Consider the following 16,973-nt stretch of genomic DNA (forward strand, 5'->3'; position numbering starts at 1 on the left):
TGCCTGCTCTTCCAAAGGTCCTGAGTTCAATTCCCAGCAACCACATGGTGGCTCACAACCATCTGTAATGGGGTCTGGTGTCCTCTTCTGGCCTGCAGACATACACACAGACAGAATATTGTATACATAATAAATAAATAAATAAATAAATAAATAAATAAATAAATGTATGTATAAATAAATAAATAAAAAACTCTGCCTGAAAATAAACTGACAAATTTTGGATTAATCCCGTTGGCAGAAGAAATCTAAAAGCAGTCTACTATTGGCACCGTTATGTGGTTATTAGTGGGACTCCTATGAAGATCGATAATAAAGAAGAACAAGCTGAGCAATGAAAAATATAAATTGTACAGTTTGAGGAGAAAAGGATCCCCAGGATGTGGAATGGAGCTAAATCCTGTATTTAAGGAGATAAAGAGATAAACATAGTAATGCAAAGCCTGACATTAGATGGAATAAAAGGGAATGGTGACTTCAGGGCAAGACCCTACCTGGTTAATCTTCCAACTTGTGAAAAGGAATTAAAGAACAATTTAGGTCTAGGCATGGTGGTACATGCCTTTAATCCCAGTACTCAGGAGGCAGAGGCAAATGAATCTCTGAGTTCAAAGCTAATATGGTCTACAGATCAAGTTCCAGAACAGCCAATCTTAAGTGGTGAAGGAAACCACTGAAAACAGAAAGCTAGAGAAAATGTAATTGAACAAGGAGGCCATGTTCCAACCCCAGTAAGCAGCTGAACTTGGTAGTTGGGGTCACGTGGTTCTGCCTTTAGAGTCAAGGATACAAGAAAGGGGTTGTGGAATCTCCCTCAAAGACTAAGGAAAGCTGCCGAGACCAGGCAAGTGTCAGGGTAGTCCCTGCATGGAGGCCTAGAGATGCCGTTGTGTGAAGCTGTGAAGGTAAAGCCAGGATTTCCTTGGAGACCACAAGATGTTAGAGATGCTAGGACATGGGGTACCTGCCGAGGAAAACTGATAACAGGGAGTGTAACCAGGGAAGAGAAGTGTGAAGGCAGCAGGAGGCTGTGACACTAGACCTAGTTTGAGCATCTAAGACCTTAAAGCCTGCCTCCATAGTGAAACCCTTCATCCAACAAGGCCACACCTCCTAATAGTAGCACTCCCTATGGCCCAAGCACTCAAACACATGAGTCTATGAGGACCATTCCTAGTCAATCTGCCACATTCCACTCCGTGGCCCCCACAAGCTTTTAATTTAGTCCATTAGTCCAACTTTAAAAGTTCCCATAGCCTATCAAATTTTACACTTTTTTCAAAGTCCAAAGTCTCCTCTGAGACTCATCTAATCAATATGTAGAACTCTTAGATACCTCCTCAGCACCATCTTGGCCTTCACGTTGCTGTGCTTCTCACCATGACAATAATGAAATAAGCCTCAGAAACTGTAAACCAGCCCCAATCAAATGTTTTCCTTTATAAGAGTAGCCATGGTCACGGTGTCTCTTCACAGCAATAAAGCCCTCAGACACTGGCTTCACACAAGTTCCATATTTGACTTCAGCAGAAATTACACTGTGATTGGTGGAAGCCTCCTCCAAGAGAGCCCTGGATGGGGAAACTTGGGAGTGAGATAGCTGCACTGGGGCCCCAACAGCAGACCGGATGATAGAACGCATTTTTTTTTCATTCCGAGCTGAGTCAGCCCAGACTGTACAACTAGGCAGAAATAGCAAGCTTCGGTTTTAAGATAGTTAACTTTGACTTTACCTCTGGTGTGGCTTCTTCTGAAACAGCAGATAGCTAAAATATTGACATAAACTGAAAGGACTGAAAATGGTCCAAGGTGCTGTTTCCCTCGTCAGTGCACACCCTGTGGGGCTTAGATCAAAAGTCTCCACTAGCCCCAGCAGCCTTAGTCCTGCCTAGACGCGGTAAGTATCACCACAAAGACTGTGTGCGTCTGCTCTGCACATTTGTTACCTATTGTGATGTCTGACTATTTTACATTACTGAAAATCTACTTTTTGTCTTATAGACCTTATGAAGTGTGATGTGTTTTTTTTTTCAAAAACAAAAGTTTGAAAACCTTCATTATACAACTTTGAACGAAGGCGAGGCTGCTTCTCAAAAGTCATCCCAGAGATGAGTTACTTTGTAGACCTCTTTCTTTCAAGGCTGGGGGGATGGTGATTGTTTGGTTAGGGTCTGGGGGCATTGCTTCAAAATTCAAAACAGAACGCCAATCATTTTGCTTCCCTTCCTCTTCACAGCAATGATGCCCACCTCCTTAAAGGTTAAATCCACACAGCAGATCCAGTGCAGTCAGTAGTCAGGGATATCTCAGCTCTGTTTGCTTTGGAAAGACCAAATGGAAAGTGAAGTCCAGGTCTCCCTGGAGCGTCTCTGCCTCATTCTTCTTAGACAAAAAGAAGGTGACGACTGATTGAACTAAATGAAGTCAAGACATCTGGTCCACTTCATGCCAGTCTCCTAATCAAGGGCAACAGTTTTATGACCAAAAAAATTAAAAAAAAAAAAAACAGCATCACGATACAATGAGCATTGTAACCAAGCAATACAGTAGAGGGCGAACATGTCCAAAAGTCTCTATTTAGAATAAGATTCTATTATTAGTAGGGTTCTAATGCCAAGATTACAAAGTTAGTATTACACCTAGAAGTCTCCATTGTCCAAGAAACAAATGAGTAATCCTTTTTTTGATTCTTCAACGTGGTATCAGGAACAGAGACAACTTTCCAGGGCTGGGTGTACAAGACAGAGGTAGAATGTTTGCCTAGTGTGTCCAAGTCCAGCTTTCCATCAGTAAGGCTGCCAGAAAAAAAAGCAATTCTTCACAAAAATGAGCTCCTGGGCCAGAGAGATGACTCAGTTGGTAAAGCCATCTGCCACCACACCTGATGAGCTTGGTACCTGGGTGCAAGGCAAGAATCAGGTCCTACAAGCTGTCCTTTCATCTGCACACACAGGTCACAGTACACACACACACACACACACACACACACACACACACACTACTCTTTTAAATTAGATAAATTTAATTCAGAAGGTGAAATGGCATATTGAAGTAACACACATTGTAAACACTGCCATCCCACTGGGCATGACCTCCTGGTCCATGACTATTCCCTATTGATAGAAGTGGGCTCCTTGTGTGTTGGTCCATCTCTTGCAAGTGGTAGATAATGAGTACACAAAAGTATACAGAGATGTAAATGTGATGGTGCACACTGGTGACCCGGTTTGCAGGACCACAGGACTGGGGACCAGGAGTTCAAGCCCGCCCTGGGCTACATAATGAGACACTATCAAAAAAATCAAAACTAAACTGAGGCAGGAACCAAGTTTCTCCTGGGCTCAGACCCACCTCCCAGTAACTGGAGATAGTGAAGCAGAAACCAGAGGCCTCGACCCAGACCAATGGCTCACTGCAATGAACCCTTTAAAGTGAAGATATATGAACAAAAGGGTTTACTACATGACCCACTACAGCTTCCATGATGAGACCCCCCCTTTTCCTTTTTTCTCTTAAATTTTATTTGGTGTAGCGGGGGCTTCAAGGGCAGAGGGTGGATATACAGGGGTGGGAAATAAATGGTTCCTGTTATATTATCAATGCTGTGCCCTCCCTGGGCCTACCCTTTCTTACACTGCTATTGCTCTGTGTTATGAAGATCCCACAGATTTGGATCTATAGAACCAGCTCCTTCACCTGCTCCAGCATTTCACAGATCTTAACACCAACTGAAAAATAACTGGGAACATGGAACACGCACTGTTGATGGGTGTTATCAGGTACCTCATGGTACCTGTAGTGAAATATGTAGTGAGAATGTTCCTGATAGGCCTGCACTTAAACACTTGTTTCCCTATTGTTGGAGCTATTTGGAGAGGTCTAGGAGCTATGGCCTTGATGAAGGAAGTATGGCATTAGGAGATGGCTTTAAGGTTTCAGAGCCTCCCTTCATTCCAAGTTCACTCTCTGCTTCTTGTCTGTGATTCAAGATTTGAGTCCCCATGACCCTACCCCACCCCCGTCACCTTCTCTCTGACCCGTCTCCCCATGCCCACACAACCACTGCAACTCGGTCCTGCTCCTGCTGCCCCATCTCCCTGCTCTGCCATCATGGATTCTCACCCTCTGAAATCATGAACTCTTCCTGCCTTGGTTGTGGTGTTTTATCACAGCAGTAGAAAAGTTAGTACCTCTGTGAGGAAGAACATGGCAATCCCGATAGGGCCAGAAACTATAGGCTAACTGATTACTGAGGCATCAGACTAACCAAAGTTTCAACTGTGCATGGGCCCACTCCTTCATGTGCCTCAGACTTTCTTGACCTCCAAGGCCTGGATTACAGTAAGCACCTTTCTAAAGACATAGGTTTGAGTACAAACAAAGCCCACCGAAATTCTGTGCCACCTCTGAGTCCTGGCCCTTGCTACATCTGTGCATCTTTTCTAATAAGGTGGCCTCCCTCGCACCCTCACAGCCTTGCACTCCCGCAGAGGAGTGTAAGCACACTCAGCAATATTGCATTCCTACTTCTTGCCAAGTCCACCTCATCCTTGCGGACTCAAGTTCTACAACACTTATAAACACTCCAGACAGAGCTGGCGCCTTGGTAGGGGTTACCCTCTATAGCCTGCCAGAGTAAGGCTGTGTGACTGAAATTTGTCTTTTCATATTTTTCCCAGAGACCACTTTCTCTGTCCTAAGGAAGTGTTATCACATCTCCAAGGCTGTGTCTTCTGATCTTCCAGAGAACATCAAGTGCCTTCTGGTGAAAAATATTACCCTACCTTCATCTCTTTTGCAAATGAATACAACTATAAGAAAAGAATTTAAGCCACGAATTGTGGCAAACACCTATAATCCCAGCACTTAAAAGGATTATGAATTGGAGGTGAACCTAGGCTGTTTATTAAAACCCTGTATTTAAGAAAAATGAGTTAAAATCACTTGAGTCATATGAACTCTCCTGAATCTGTTATGGAATGAACTCCTTCATACTGACTGTAAGGATTGTGAACTAAAAATGCTAGGAAAAGACAAATCACATCTATGCTAAAGTTTCTGCAAGACTGATTGAACATGATTGTGGAGAACTGGCATGTGTCAGTCAAGAGCTAGATTATCTTGAGTTGTCTGTGACACTCTTTGTAGCTAGCTAGTCATTGCCTATCTCTGTGTCTGGCCTCACACCCTGTAGACCATTAGGTAAACCTTTCAGAACTCAGTAACTGGTTTCCACCAACCCAGAGGCCAAGAACATCATCAGGCAGTCAGCACCTGTAGCCTACAACAGAGATTTCCCAATTTGCTGTAGCCCACCTACCTGGTGTTTCCACCAATATATTTAAAATGTGCTTTGATTTATGACTTTCTTTTGTCCTGTAAAATTAAAAATTCATAGAACTGTAGTCATATTGGAAGTTGGTATTTGGGGTAACTTGAAACCATGCTCCCCAGCTATAGTTATTTTTGTTACTATTTCATAGTATTCTTACTGAGTACAGGAATTCCATATGTAATGGCATGGTATTTGCATATTTTTAGGGTCTATAACTAACTGAAATTTAGGTTCATCCATCAAGCATTATCTTATGGATTGTTCTAATAATATGTGTTAGTGATTTTTCGGTTTAATATGTAATTTGGGGTTTTATTTACTTAAAATATATGCAAAATTATTTGACTATCAGTGCAGAGGAATATGTTCAGTATATAATATATGCTTGTAAGAAATGTTCTAACTAAAGGGAAAAGATTAGCAGTTAAAAGAATTGTTTGAGTGAACAAACTCAAGATAAATGGAACCGATGTGAAAGCTGGCACCCCCTGACTTAGCACCTGACAAGCCACAACTGACAGTTTCATCTGTTGATCATCTGCAATGTCCTTGTGAGCTTGGCCAGTTACCACTGCCTGCTGAATGCCCCAGCATGGTCCTGTATCACACTGAAGGAATTGTTACCACTGCCTGCTGAATGTCCCAGCGTGGTCCTGTATCACACTGAAGGAATCACTACCACTGCCTGATGAGTGCCCCAGGATGGCCCCGTATCACACTGAAGGAATTGCCAACAATACAAGTGCCCAGTCTCTCTGGGTGTCACTTTGCTTTCATGTTATGTTGCTGTCACATGAACCTAAGCTACTAAATAAACAGAAACCAAACACTGATTGCTATGGTGCCCCCAGCAAGTAACTTAAATAATTATTTTATTGTCTGAGTTGACAGTGTGATACTGTGAGTCAATTTCTGTTTCACTGAACAGGGGAGAGTAGGGAATGCGATATTTTTGTCACAGTGTTGAGCCACTAACTGAAAACTTACCAAATAAAGTAAGGAATTTAGGGTTTGTTAAGAAGTTCAATTTATAGGAGCTTTTTATTTTGTTGGTTTTCAGGCTGGGGCTCTAGTGACAGACGGTTCCTGTGTGGCGCCCTGTCCGTGGGGTCCTCTAGTCAAGGACACAGCCCACCCCCACGCACTTTTGCTGAGCGCCTGCCTCCTGCGGCAGCAGTCTCCGTAAGCATCCAGAGGTTGTGTTCCTGCAAAGTGGCTCCTGTCTCCAAAAACTAGAGGAGGTAGAGCAAGCCAGTTTTCTACAGTCCGCATATGGAGGCCAGTTCCAGGCCACCTGAGGTCACTGAATGTCATCCACAGCAATGACACAAGCCATGTGGGTCTCCCTGCTTGGACAACCTGACCACGTCAATTAAGCAAATAGGATCTGTAGGTTTGTATGCTGAGTGCTCACAGCGTACTCAGAGTTAAATGTGACTTCATATGGCCACGCAGTTAGCATTCTCAATTTGCAGAACCTTGTGGATAGTTAGCAAACAAAAATGTCAATTAGGTCTTGATAAATTGTCCCTGTGCCAACTTTTGCGAAAGCTATATATGGGAAATGGCCTAAAGGTTTTCTGAACAAGTGAGAAATTCTGCCTCCTATTGAGAAGTCATGGGCACCAGGGATAGTCTTCTCATGTTGAGACAGGTGATGAACAGCAAACACATCCCTGAGCCAGGTACCAGAAGGGTTCCAGCCTGAGTCATTTGAGTGCCTACTCAAAGCCTCTGAGCTGAGCTCCACAGCAGGAAGGAAGGGCAGACTCGGTAGATTTCCAACACCGCTTCCATCCCCAATCTTCTGGAGGCATGTGTAACAGTTGGCACTGTAGTCAGAGTAACCAAGACCTTGACTGAAAATAGCCCCCTCTTGACCTTATAAGAATCTAAAGTTTTCACTCAGATCATCTCATCTGACTCCACTGTTCCGAGAGAGTGCAGGCACGCACCCTACCTCAGCAGGACATGTGTTACACAGAGGGACAAGCCAGCCTACACAGCCCTCTGGGTACACATCTACACCCAGCGGCGATACCCTCATCCCTTCTTTATCTATACACTGCTGCAGACGGAAATACTTTGGTGGCTTAATTATTATTAATTAGACATGAAAATTGTCGCACCTGCGCTGAGCTCCGAGCCTTACGGAAGAAAGAGAGGAGGGATTGTACCAACCAGAGGGGTCATGACAGGGGAACCAACAGAGACAGCTGACCTGAGCTCATGGGAGTTTATGGACGCCAGACCGACAGTCAGGGAGCCTGCACAGGACTAACCTAGGCCCTCTGCATGTATGTGACAGCATTGCAGCTTGATCTCTTAGGAAGGCTTCTAACAGTGAGAGCAGGCCCGCTGCCTGGTGTTTAGCTGGCTTTCGGAAACCTGTTCCCTATGCTGGATTACCTAGCCCCACCTCGACTAAGGAGAGGAGCTAGGTCCTGCCCAAATTTAAGATGCCATGCTTTATGCAAGGCCTGTCCCTTTATGAATGAAAATGGAGGAGTGGCTGGGGCTGGGTGGGGGGGGGGGGGGGGGTGAGGGGAGAGGTGAGGGGAGAGGAGGGAGGGAAACTGGTGGGTATGTAAAATAAATTTTTTAAAAATGTTACTTAAATAAAAAGAGAAAAGAAAATTGTGGTGCCAATGTGAGAAATTTTATAAACCACAGAGCCCTATAAAACTTTCTCTGTAAGCCAGGAGCAGAGTTCTTAAATTCATTCCAGCTTTCTTTCCCTCTGGATTCATTTCACACCTTGGTTCTGGCTCCTCTGAAGCCTTAGAAACTCATCCCATTTTATATTGTCTCCACACGTCCTTCCTGTCCACCCCGCCATGGGCCGCTGTGACATTTATCTCTGTGATTTCTAAATGCCAACAGTCACTGACAACCTAAAGCTGAGCACATCTGTTTGTCCCTCTCCAGTAGTGTCGCGTGGTCCTAAGGATGTCCCAAATCCCATTCATAAACCCCATGCTTTTCCACATAAGGGTATCTTTTTCTAACTCGTCTGTAGAAAAGAAAAAAATACCTCACAGGAGAAATAAGTACTACCGTTTCCCGTCATCAACGAGACCAGCACTCGGCAGCTTAGCCTTCGCCGCTTCTGTGACCTTCGGCACACCAGTTACATCCTTCAGCAGACTTGTTCATTGAAGTGAATTTACAGGTAGCCTCCCATTCTAGAGCCTACTCATAAAGTGTAACTGCTTAGCTCCCATTCCTTTTCAAAATTAAAAGGGCAAGGAGAAATAAAGCACATTTTACCTGTAATTTCTCAAGCATATGCAGAAATCCCTCTGTTGCATCAAGAGAAGAATCTGAGCCAAAGACTGAGCTGGTCCTGAGCCTGTCCTGCCTGTGAAGATCAGAGACCGTGGTGGCGTTTGCATTGTCAACAGTGTTGCCTACAGCGACAGCAAACACCTCACACAACACCCTAGCCAGAATGATGCTGGCCAGGGTACACGACTGTTGTCAGGAGGCAGTGAACACAACCCTCTCTGTCTAGTAAGAAATACTCAAACTGCAGCAGACACGTTAGATCGCAGGCGAAACAGCCCACTTTGCCCTTTTTCTAATCAACCCATCCTTGTGGTACGTCATACAGTACGGCACGGAATCAGAAAACCATTTGGCTTCATTTTGAAGCTGATAATTTCAATACTGGGGAGCTGTGTTGTAATTTCGTTGGACACCATGAAATGGGGTCATGAGCCCATAACAAAGCAAACTGGTTCAACTGTTCTGCTTTCTTTCTGGGGAAAGACAACCTCTTCTCTCTTCTAAGAATTAACAGGTCAGATATCTGTAGGGAGACAACGGTCAATACACATGCTCTCTCACCTCCCAGCTATGCTTCCCACACTATAGAAGCAGAGATTTGAGCGACACAAAGCAGACACAGACATCCTGCAGGGCAGATAGCCCAGGTGGTGGGAACAAACCTCTGAGCCAGATATATATATCTCCCTTCTCTCAAAGGGAGCTATACCAATTGTATCTAGTATACCGATTGTGGTCATCTGGACCCCTGAAGCGAAGTCTCAGGATGTTTGTTCTTATTTATTTCAAGGGCTTTACTAAGTTATAACTGATACACAAGGATTTTCAAATATTTAATATATATAATTTGATAAATTTCAAGATATACTTATACCTATGAAGCCATTATTGAACTTAAGGTAATAAATATGTCCAACAACCCCCTCTTTGTATCTTTATATTTAATTGGGAGAATCATTGTGAGAATAGCATATATACATATATATATAGAGAGAGAGAGAGCATATATATGTGCCCTATATATATATACATATATATATATAATCTCTTAACTTTTTTTGAGACAGGATCTCATGTATCCTAGGCTAGACTTGAACTTTTATATAGCCACAGCTAACCTTAACTCCTGATACTCCTCTCTTTATCTCCCAAGTACTAGTATTACAGGCATGCACCACATCCCAGGCTCCTTAAGCAAAGTTTTAATCACACGGTTAGTGATTATAGACACTATGTTTATACAGCAAATAGCCAGAAATTATTCACCCAACAAAAATGAAACAGTATACCCTTTAAACATTATTTCTCCATCCTCCAGTCTATCCCCAGCATCCTGCATTCTGCTGTCTACACCTTTGATCTTGACTGCTTCAGGTCCTGTGCCTAAATGGATTGTGTGGTTACCTGACCTTTACTGCCTGGCTTACCACCCTTATCGTATGCTCTGGGTACACTGATGCTGTTCCAAGAGGTAAAGTTTCCTTTCTAATGACTGAAGAATTTTCTACTCTATAGAGAGAAGGGTTATAAATACGTGCATGGGGCTGGAGAGATGGCTCAGCAGGTAAGAGGAACCTGAGCTCAATTCTTAGCACCCACATACTGACTCACTACAGTCTGAAACTCCAGTTCTGGGGGATCTGATACCCCAGCACTGTCATGAATGCAGGCAAAAAAGTGCACATATAAATTCATGCATCTATATGTATACATGTATAATATTATATATGGGGGGTTCTCATCCATTTGGCTATCAATAGGCACATCATTGTTTTTGCTTCTTGACTGTGATGACAGCATAGCATGTAGACATGATCATATCCTAAACTTCAACTCTTAGCTAAACCCAGATGTGAGGTTGCTAGCGTATGGTATCTCTATTCACAATTTCTGAGGAATCTCCACAGTATTTTCTGTAACTATTGCGCCATTTCACACTCCCTCCTCCAGTAGAATACAAAGATTTCCTCGCATCATTACAAATGTGTGGCAGCTTTTAATGACAGTCATCCTGTGTGTGAGGGGACGGCTCATTGTTAGCATTTTTTTTTAATGATCAATGGTGCCAATCATTTGAAGAAAAAGTCTGTTCAAGTCCTTTGCCTATTTTCACCCAGTTTGGTGGGGGGGGTTGCTATTATTTTGTGGTCTCCTGTTCATTTTAGTACTTAGGACAATGTTGCATTCTGTTTGGTTTTATTTTCAATTCAGGAATATCTTTTGGTAAAACAGAACATATAAGAGGCTAAGTCCCTTCAAACATTATCATGGAATGTAGTTATGGAGCACGATTGTACCTGGAAGAACCTTTGCATTTGAAGCACCATTTCGTGACCAGTTAAGCAGAAGCAGGCGGGATGGTACAGGAGGGAAGGCCTGGCTGGCCAGCCTGGGGCTGCCATGCTTCTTCTAGAATTTCTCCTGCTCCTGCTGAGCTCAGGCTAACCCTCTGCAAAGTGAAGAAGAACTGGATCAGAGGAGCTATTACTCAATACTCAATAATTATTATTAAATAATATTATTATTGAGTAAGTAATAATTATTACTCGATAATGTTATTGCAGAGGTTGGGGTGTAGACCAGCAGAAGAGTACTTGCCATGTGTGTAAAGCCTTAGGTTCAAGCACACGTGTGAGAAAGAGTAATATTATCATTGCACACCTGCTATGTGGAAATGGGCAGAACGAGAAGACGGACTTCATTAATACGTTTGTGTTTACTGAAGGAACCATTCAAAGCACATCTCTCAACTACAGTCTGTAAGTCAAACGAAGTCAGAGATAATGAATGAATATGCCCTGCGTCCAGGACCACAACAGCCCTTCCAATACCCACAAGAACCATTTCCGCTCTTTGCCGTGACCAAATATCCAAGTTCTAGAGCCAGCATCAGGTAACAGGTGGTGGAAATTACGATTCTACTTTTACCATTCCAACTCCTTCAAGCCCCAACTGTGAGGCACAAAATATCCATCAGAAATACCCATCCTTTCTCCCCACTGGGTATAATTTCACTCTTCCCACTTGGTTATGGCTACCTTTTTTTACTCCCAGTCTCCCAACTGAACTTTTGGATGGTGCTGGACTCCTCTCCCCATTTTCCTTCCTCCACATCCCTGCTGCAACTGTCCCCATCAGATGCCACCTTTCCCAGGGAATGCTCATGCTGCTCCTGGATCTGGAGGGCCCCTAGGAAGGCCTGCTCTGATCTTTCACTGCCTCCTTCCCTGACTCACATCTCACCAGGGCCAGGAAGGGAGGGGAAGCACCAGGCCAGTGTTTCCTATCAGTTCAGAGGGGCAGGAACCAGGGGCTTTCCCACAGGGCTGAGCCTGGCCCTCCACTGCGAAGTGTCTGCATTCCAAGGCTGGAGCCTGTCACCACCCTTCCAACCCCTTTGAAGCTGGGCAAAAGGCCTGCCAACAAGCGCCAAGCTTGAGAGCTCCTCTGCTTGCCCTGGGAGGGGCTGTTTCCTGCCTGCGTTTTGCAGCCTCTCATGAGAGGGAATGGCAGGCTCAGTAACTTTGAAAGATTTTACTCTAAACACCAAAAAATAAGAACTCTAGTAAAGTGAGCCTTCTATCAAACAGACCAAGATCCGTTTGGTCCTGAAGTAATTCCACTAACTTAGCAACTTACTGCCATGGTTTACTTATTTACATATATTTGCATATAGACCTTTTTTTCAAATGTAATTAAACATTCTGAATTGCTGGCCTTTACCCCTTTGACTTCTCTGTATAGGTTCCATCCTTTACTCTCTGTGAAGCATGGCCTTGAAAGGAGTTGCAAGATTCCTGGCGGAGCCTGAAGGCATTTCCTAGTCCCTTTCTCAGCTTTCACACAGTGACCTAGGTAAGAGCTGACTTCTTTATCCTCTGAGCTGCCTCCCCGTCTTCTGGTCCAGACTAAAGGGATTGGGCTGGGAGGCTTTTGTTGGTGTTTGTATTTATTTTTAGAGACTCAGAGAACATTAGAACTGAAGAATCCAAGGAAATTGCCAGCATAGGTTGAGTATCCTTAATCCAGACGCTGAAATCCAAATTGCCCCCAAATCTAAAGTTTCCTAGGGGCACAAATAATGGCACAGGTAGAAAATGACATACCTGACCTCAGTCTATCCTCAAGGGATGGTTCATAGTTCGAGCACAACTGTACTTAAATCTATTTTATAAAATTATCTCAGGTTATGGATATAAGGTACATATGAAACAAACTAATTCCACATTATATTTGGGTCCAAAACCCTTTTCAGTGTGTGTGTGTGTGTGTACATTAAGAAAAAAGAAGAAAAGGAAGAAGAAGAAGAAGAAGAAGAAGAAGAAGAAGAAGAAGAAGAAGAAGAAGAAGAAGAAGAAGAAGAAGAAGAAGACAACACAGAAGCATTGAACACTACTTCTGGTCCAAACCATTTTGGATAAAGGATTTCCCCCCCCCCACATACCCCTTTTCAAGTTGTTTACCATAACCCACTGTGAGCCATTTCACCAAGTCAGCAAGCCATTGTTATGGGAAGAGAATTCACATATTCGAGTCCTCAGTGTGAAAATGCTAAGACATGGGGCATTGGGGAGTTGATTCAGTCATAGGTTTGAAGGATCAGTGTTTTGTAAAAAAGACCCCAGAAATTTCTCTTACTCTTTGCAACGTGAGGACACACTGAGAGACAGGTCAAAAAGTGAGTCCTTACCAGACACCTAAGTCTAGCTACATGGTGTAGGACTTTGGAAATATTTGCTATGTAAGCCTCCCAGTGCTTTTCTGTTAGACTAGCTGGACTCAACCCACAGCCACAATCAACCCTTTCTGAAAAGAAGAAAAGAAAATTTAACAGTATTGTAGCTGCTGGGTGGTGGTGGTGCACACCTTTAATCCCAATACTTGGGAGGCACAGGCAAGTGGATCTCTGTTGAGTTCAAGGCCAACCTGGTCTACACCATGAGCTCCAGGACAGCCTGGGCTACATAGTGAGACCCTGTCTCAAATACCAAAACCAAACAAATAAAAAATAAATAAAAGTTCTGTAGCATGCTGCAGGTGGGTACAAGCAAGATTTCAGCAAAGTTTTTTTTTGCAGATATATACACATGTGTATGCACACAACTGTGTGTGCATGTATTCCAATCTTAATTAAGCTTTAGGAGGAAAGTTTAAGTCACCTGTCTAGTACTACCTGAAATAGCAGTTTGCTGTAACAGATAAGCATTTGTTTGAAATTTAGAGTCAGAAAATCTGTGGTTCTCAGGCAGGAAACTGGGGAACTGAGTGGCCCTAGGAAGTTATTTCACTCTGCTTGTCAATTATAAAATGGGATGGCATTGTACTTCCTGAGTGACGATTAGAAATAAACTGGTACTTGTTCCTATATGGGCTTTGCTGTGGCAGAACGCTCTTGTACACTGTAAAGATTTGTCACTCATATTGGCTTAATAACACACTGATTGACCAGTAGCCAGGCAGGAAGCATAGGTGGGGTAACCAGTCTAGGAGAATTCTGGGAAGAGGAAAGGTAGAGACACAATCACAAGCAAGACAGAGAAAGCAAGATAAGAATGCTTCACTGAGAACAAGTACCAAGCCACATGGCTACAAGAATTATAGCTTAATTTAAGTTGTAAGAGCTAGTTAATAATAAGCCTGAGATAGTGGGCCAAACAGTTTATAATTAATATAGGCCTCTGTGTGTTTCTTTGGGACGGAATGGCTGCAGGACCAGGCGGGACAGAAACTTCTATCAGCGGGGCTTCATGTGCCACAATCATGAACACACAGTATGGCTTCAGTCTGAAATCCACCAAGACAAACCTTGGTGTTGTTATCCATCAGCACAAGAGGAAGCTGGGTTAGTCTGGCCCAGAAGGATGTCCTTAGCCCATTCAATAACAATAGCTCTACGTACGCAGTGACACCAATGTGTTGTTTCAGCCTAAATATTCAACACGAAAATCTTAGCACAAACCTAAGACCTAGCCCTGGAATGTGAAGTTCATGACAGATTGTAGGTTGAATCCCTGTTTCCTTCATCAAAAAAGTTCGCCTTGATCAATTTCCAAACAGTTTCCCCTTACTAGAGGAGATGCATGCCAAGACCAGCAACACCTGAGACAGTGAATAGTTCCAAATTCACACTCACCATGTTGTTTCTTATTCATTATTTTTATTCTTATTATTATTGTATTTTTCTTATTCATTGATGAAATTTAAGTTACTAGTTAGGTACAATAAGAGATTTAAAAATAACATTAAAATGGCACAGTTACAATATTTGATAATAAAACTGCCCTCATCATCACCCTTCTTGCATTTTGAAACATTGTTAAGAAATGAAAGTTACTTGCACTCAGGTACCATGATTCTGAGATGGTCTGCTAACTGAGAGACTACCTAAGGGCTGAATGCACAGTCGTGCATAGGAACGGTTGATGTTCCTGGGGCAGGGGACAGAATGCAGAAAAGCTGGATTTAAATTTGCAATTCAGAGTTGGATGCAACTTAAAACTTCTGAGGTGTTCCTTCCTATAATCTTCTGTTTAATATTTTTGGACTGCCATTGACCACAGGTACCTGAAAACATAGAAAGCAAAACCACAGTAACTATATAAACAGTGTGCTTGGTGACAACGTTGATAGCAACTGCCCGGAGCACCTCACGGTGGCTAGCAACCACAGCTTGTCAGTTGGCATTCTGCAGATACACTCTTGGTCATGCTCTGTGAGAGGACACGGAAAAACATCACCATCATGTTTTTGTTGCCCTGTCTGGGATACATACCAGTCCTGTTCCACCATTCAATGCTTCATGTACCTCTCCAGCAAAGACAAACCTGTGCCTTTGCTCCTGTTCACTTTCATCAGCCCATCCCTAGACTTTTTACAGAAACTCCAATTGCAACAATTACTTTTAGTGACTTTGTATCAACTATACAACTGCTGAGTCTGACAGCAATGGTAATCGAGAGAGGGCCAAGGGCAGCTCTGCTTATGTTATGACTCCAACTTACTCAATACTGAAAACACCCTGAGGTCTTTGTTCTTCCTCCTAGGGTCTGCCTTTCCTTCCCAATTCCAGAGCTTCACGTAAGTCCAAACATCAGAAATTAAACTGTTTTAGAAGCGCCACCTTCTGGCAAGCATGCATTGGTGCACCTGCACATTGGACAAAAGAACACTGGCAGAGCGAGGTTGGGCCCAAGACCCTATCCAAGTGGTGTGTCACTGGTTTGATGCCATATAGAGCCCCAATTTCTGCTTCTAGCCTACTGAGACCTGCAGGCACCAGGCTTTTAGAAAACATTAGCATTTTCCTTTGTTAGTCAACAATCACAGACCCTCAGTATTTACTTATCGGCCTAGATATCTGCCTAATTTTGAGAAACAGCCATACTATGTATGATCCAGAAGCGTCTGTCTGTGCCAGTTCCCACTTCCAACAGTGAAGTTTTCTCTTCACCCACATTCTCTTAAGCATAAGAGTTGTTAGCAGTAATTTTTAATCTTGGTCATTTTTACAGGGATAAGATGAAATCTCAGAGTTTTAATTTGCATTTCTCTAATGGCTAAAGGATGTTATGTTTGAGTATTTTTAAGTGTCTTTCAGTCATTTTAAGTTCATCTGTTCAGAGTTTTCAGTTTAGGTCTATAACAAATATTTTTATTGGATTAATATTTGATGACTAATTTCCTGAGTTCTTCATATGTTTTTGGAGTGGGTTTATGATAAATAAAGATCTTTTCCCATTCTATAGGCTCATATTATGTCTTGTTACACAGAAGCTTCTCAGTTCAGGAGTTCTCATTTATTAATAGTTTCTCCCAATGTTTGTGCCACTGAGGCTGTGTTTGAGATGTGCCGAAGTGTACTTCTAATTTTTCTCTGTGAGGTTCAGTGTAATTTTTTATGTTGAGGCCTTTGATTCATTTAAACTTGAGTTTTGTACATGGAGATGGATGTGAGTCTATCTTGACTCTTCTACATGTTGATGTCTAATGAGGCCAGCATCATTTGTTAAAATGCTTCCCTTTTCCATCCTCCTATCAGTTAGGCAGACTTACAACTTAAGAGAAGGATAGCTTATAAACTTTTAATTAGATATTCTGATCTAATAGATAGATAGACAGAGAGGAATGCCTGATAGCAGGACCTGCTAAACCACTCTACACTGCAGGGTGTCATTCTGCCACCAGAGAGTCCGCACAAAGAGACCCCACTGAGCTAATTGCCAAGATGTGCTTCAGGTAGCAGAATCCAGCTCACCTCACCCAGGAATCCCACCTGCCCTGAAGCACAAATGCTGAGCTGCTTCCAGACCTGGGAGGCAGACCCAGATGCCCTGCTGAGATGACCTGACCA

The 16,973-nt window shown here is 43.0% G+C and overlaps 1 protein-coding gene across 1 annotated transcript in view; it reads right to left on the reverse strand.

Annotated features, from left to right (window-relative positions):
* Rp1 (RP1 axonemal microtubule associated) overlaps positions 1-8,725 on the reverse strand; it is a 212,031-nt gene extending 203,306 nt beyond the window's left edge. The window contains exon 1 of the mRNA XM_085677053.2: positions 8,606-8,725. Coding sequence (XP_085533179.2) covers positions 8,606-8,623 — 18 coding nt within the window. The 5' untranslated portion in view covers positions 8,624-8,725. The remainder of the gene's footprint in view (positions 1-8,605) is intronic.
* Between the last annotated feature and the right edge of the window lie 8,248 nt (positions 8,726-16,973).

This window comes from Myodes glareolus, chromosome 16 (genome assembly GCF_982192425.1).
Source record: "Myodes glareolus chromosome 16, mMyoGla1.1, whole genome shotgun sequence".
Lineage (NCBI taxonomy): Eukaryota > Metazoa > Chordata > Mammalia > Rodentia > Cricetidae > Myodes > Myodes glareolus.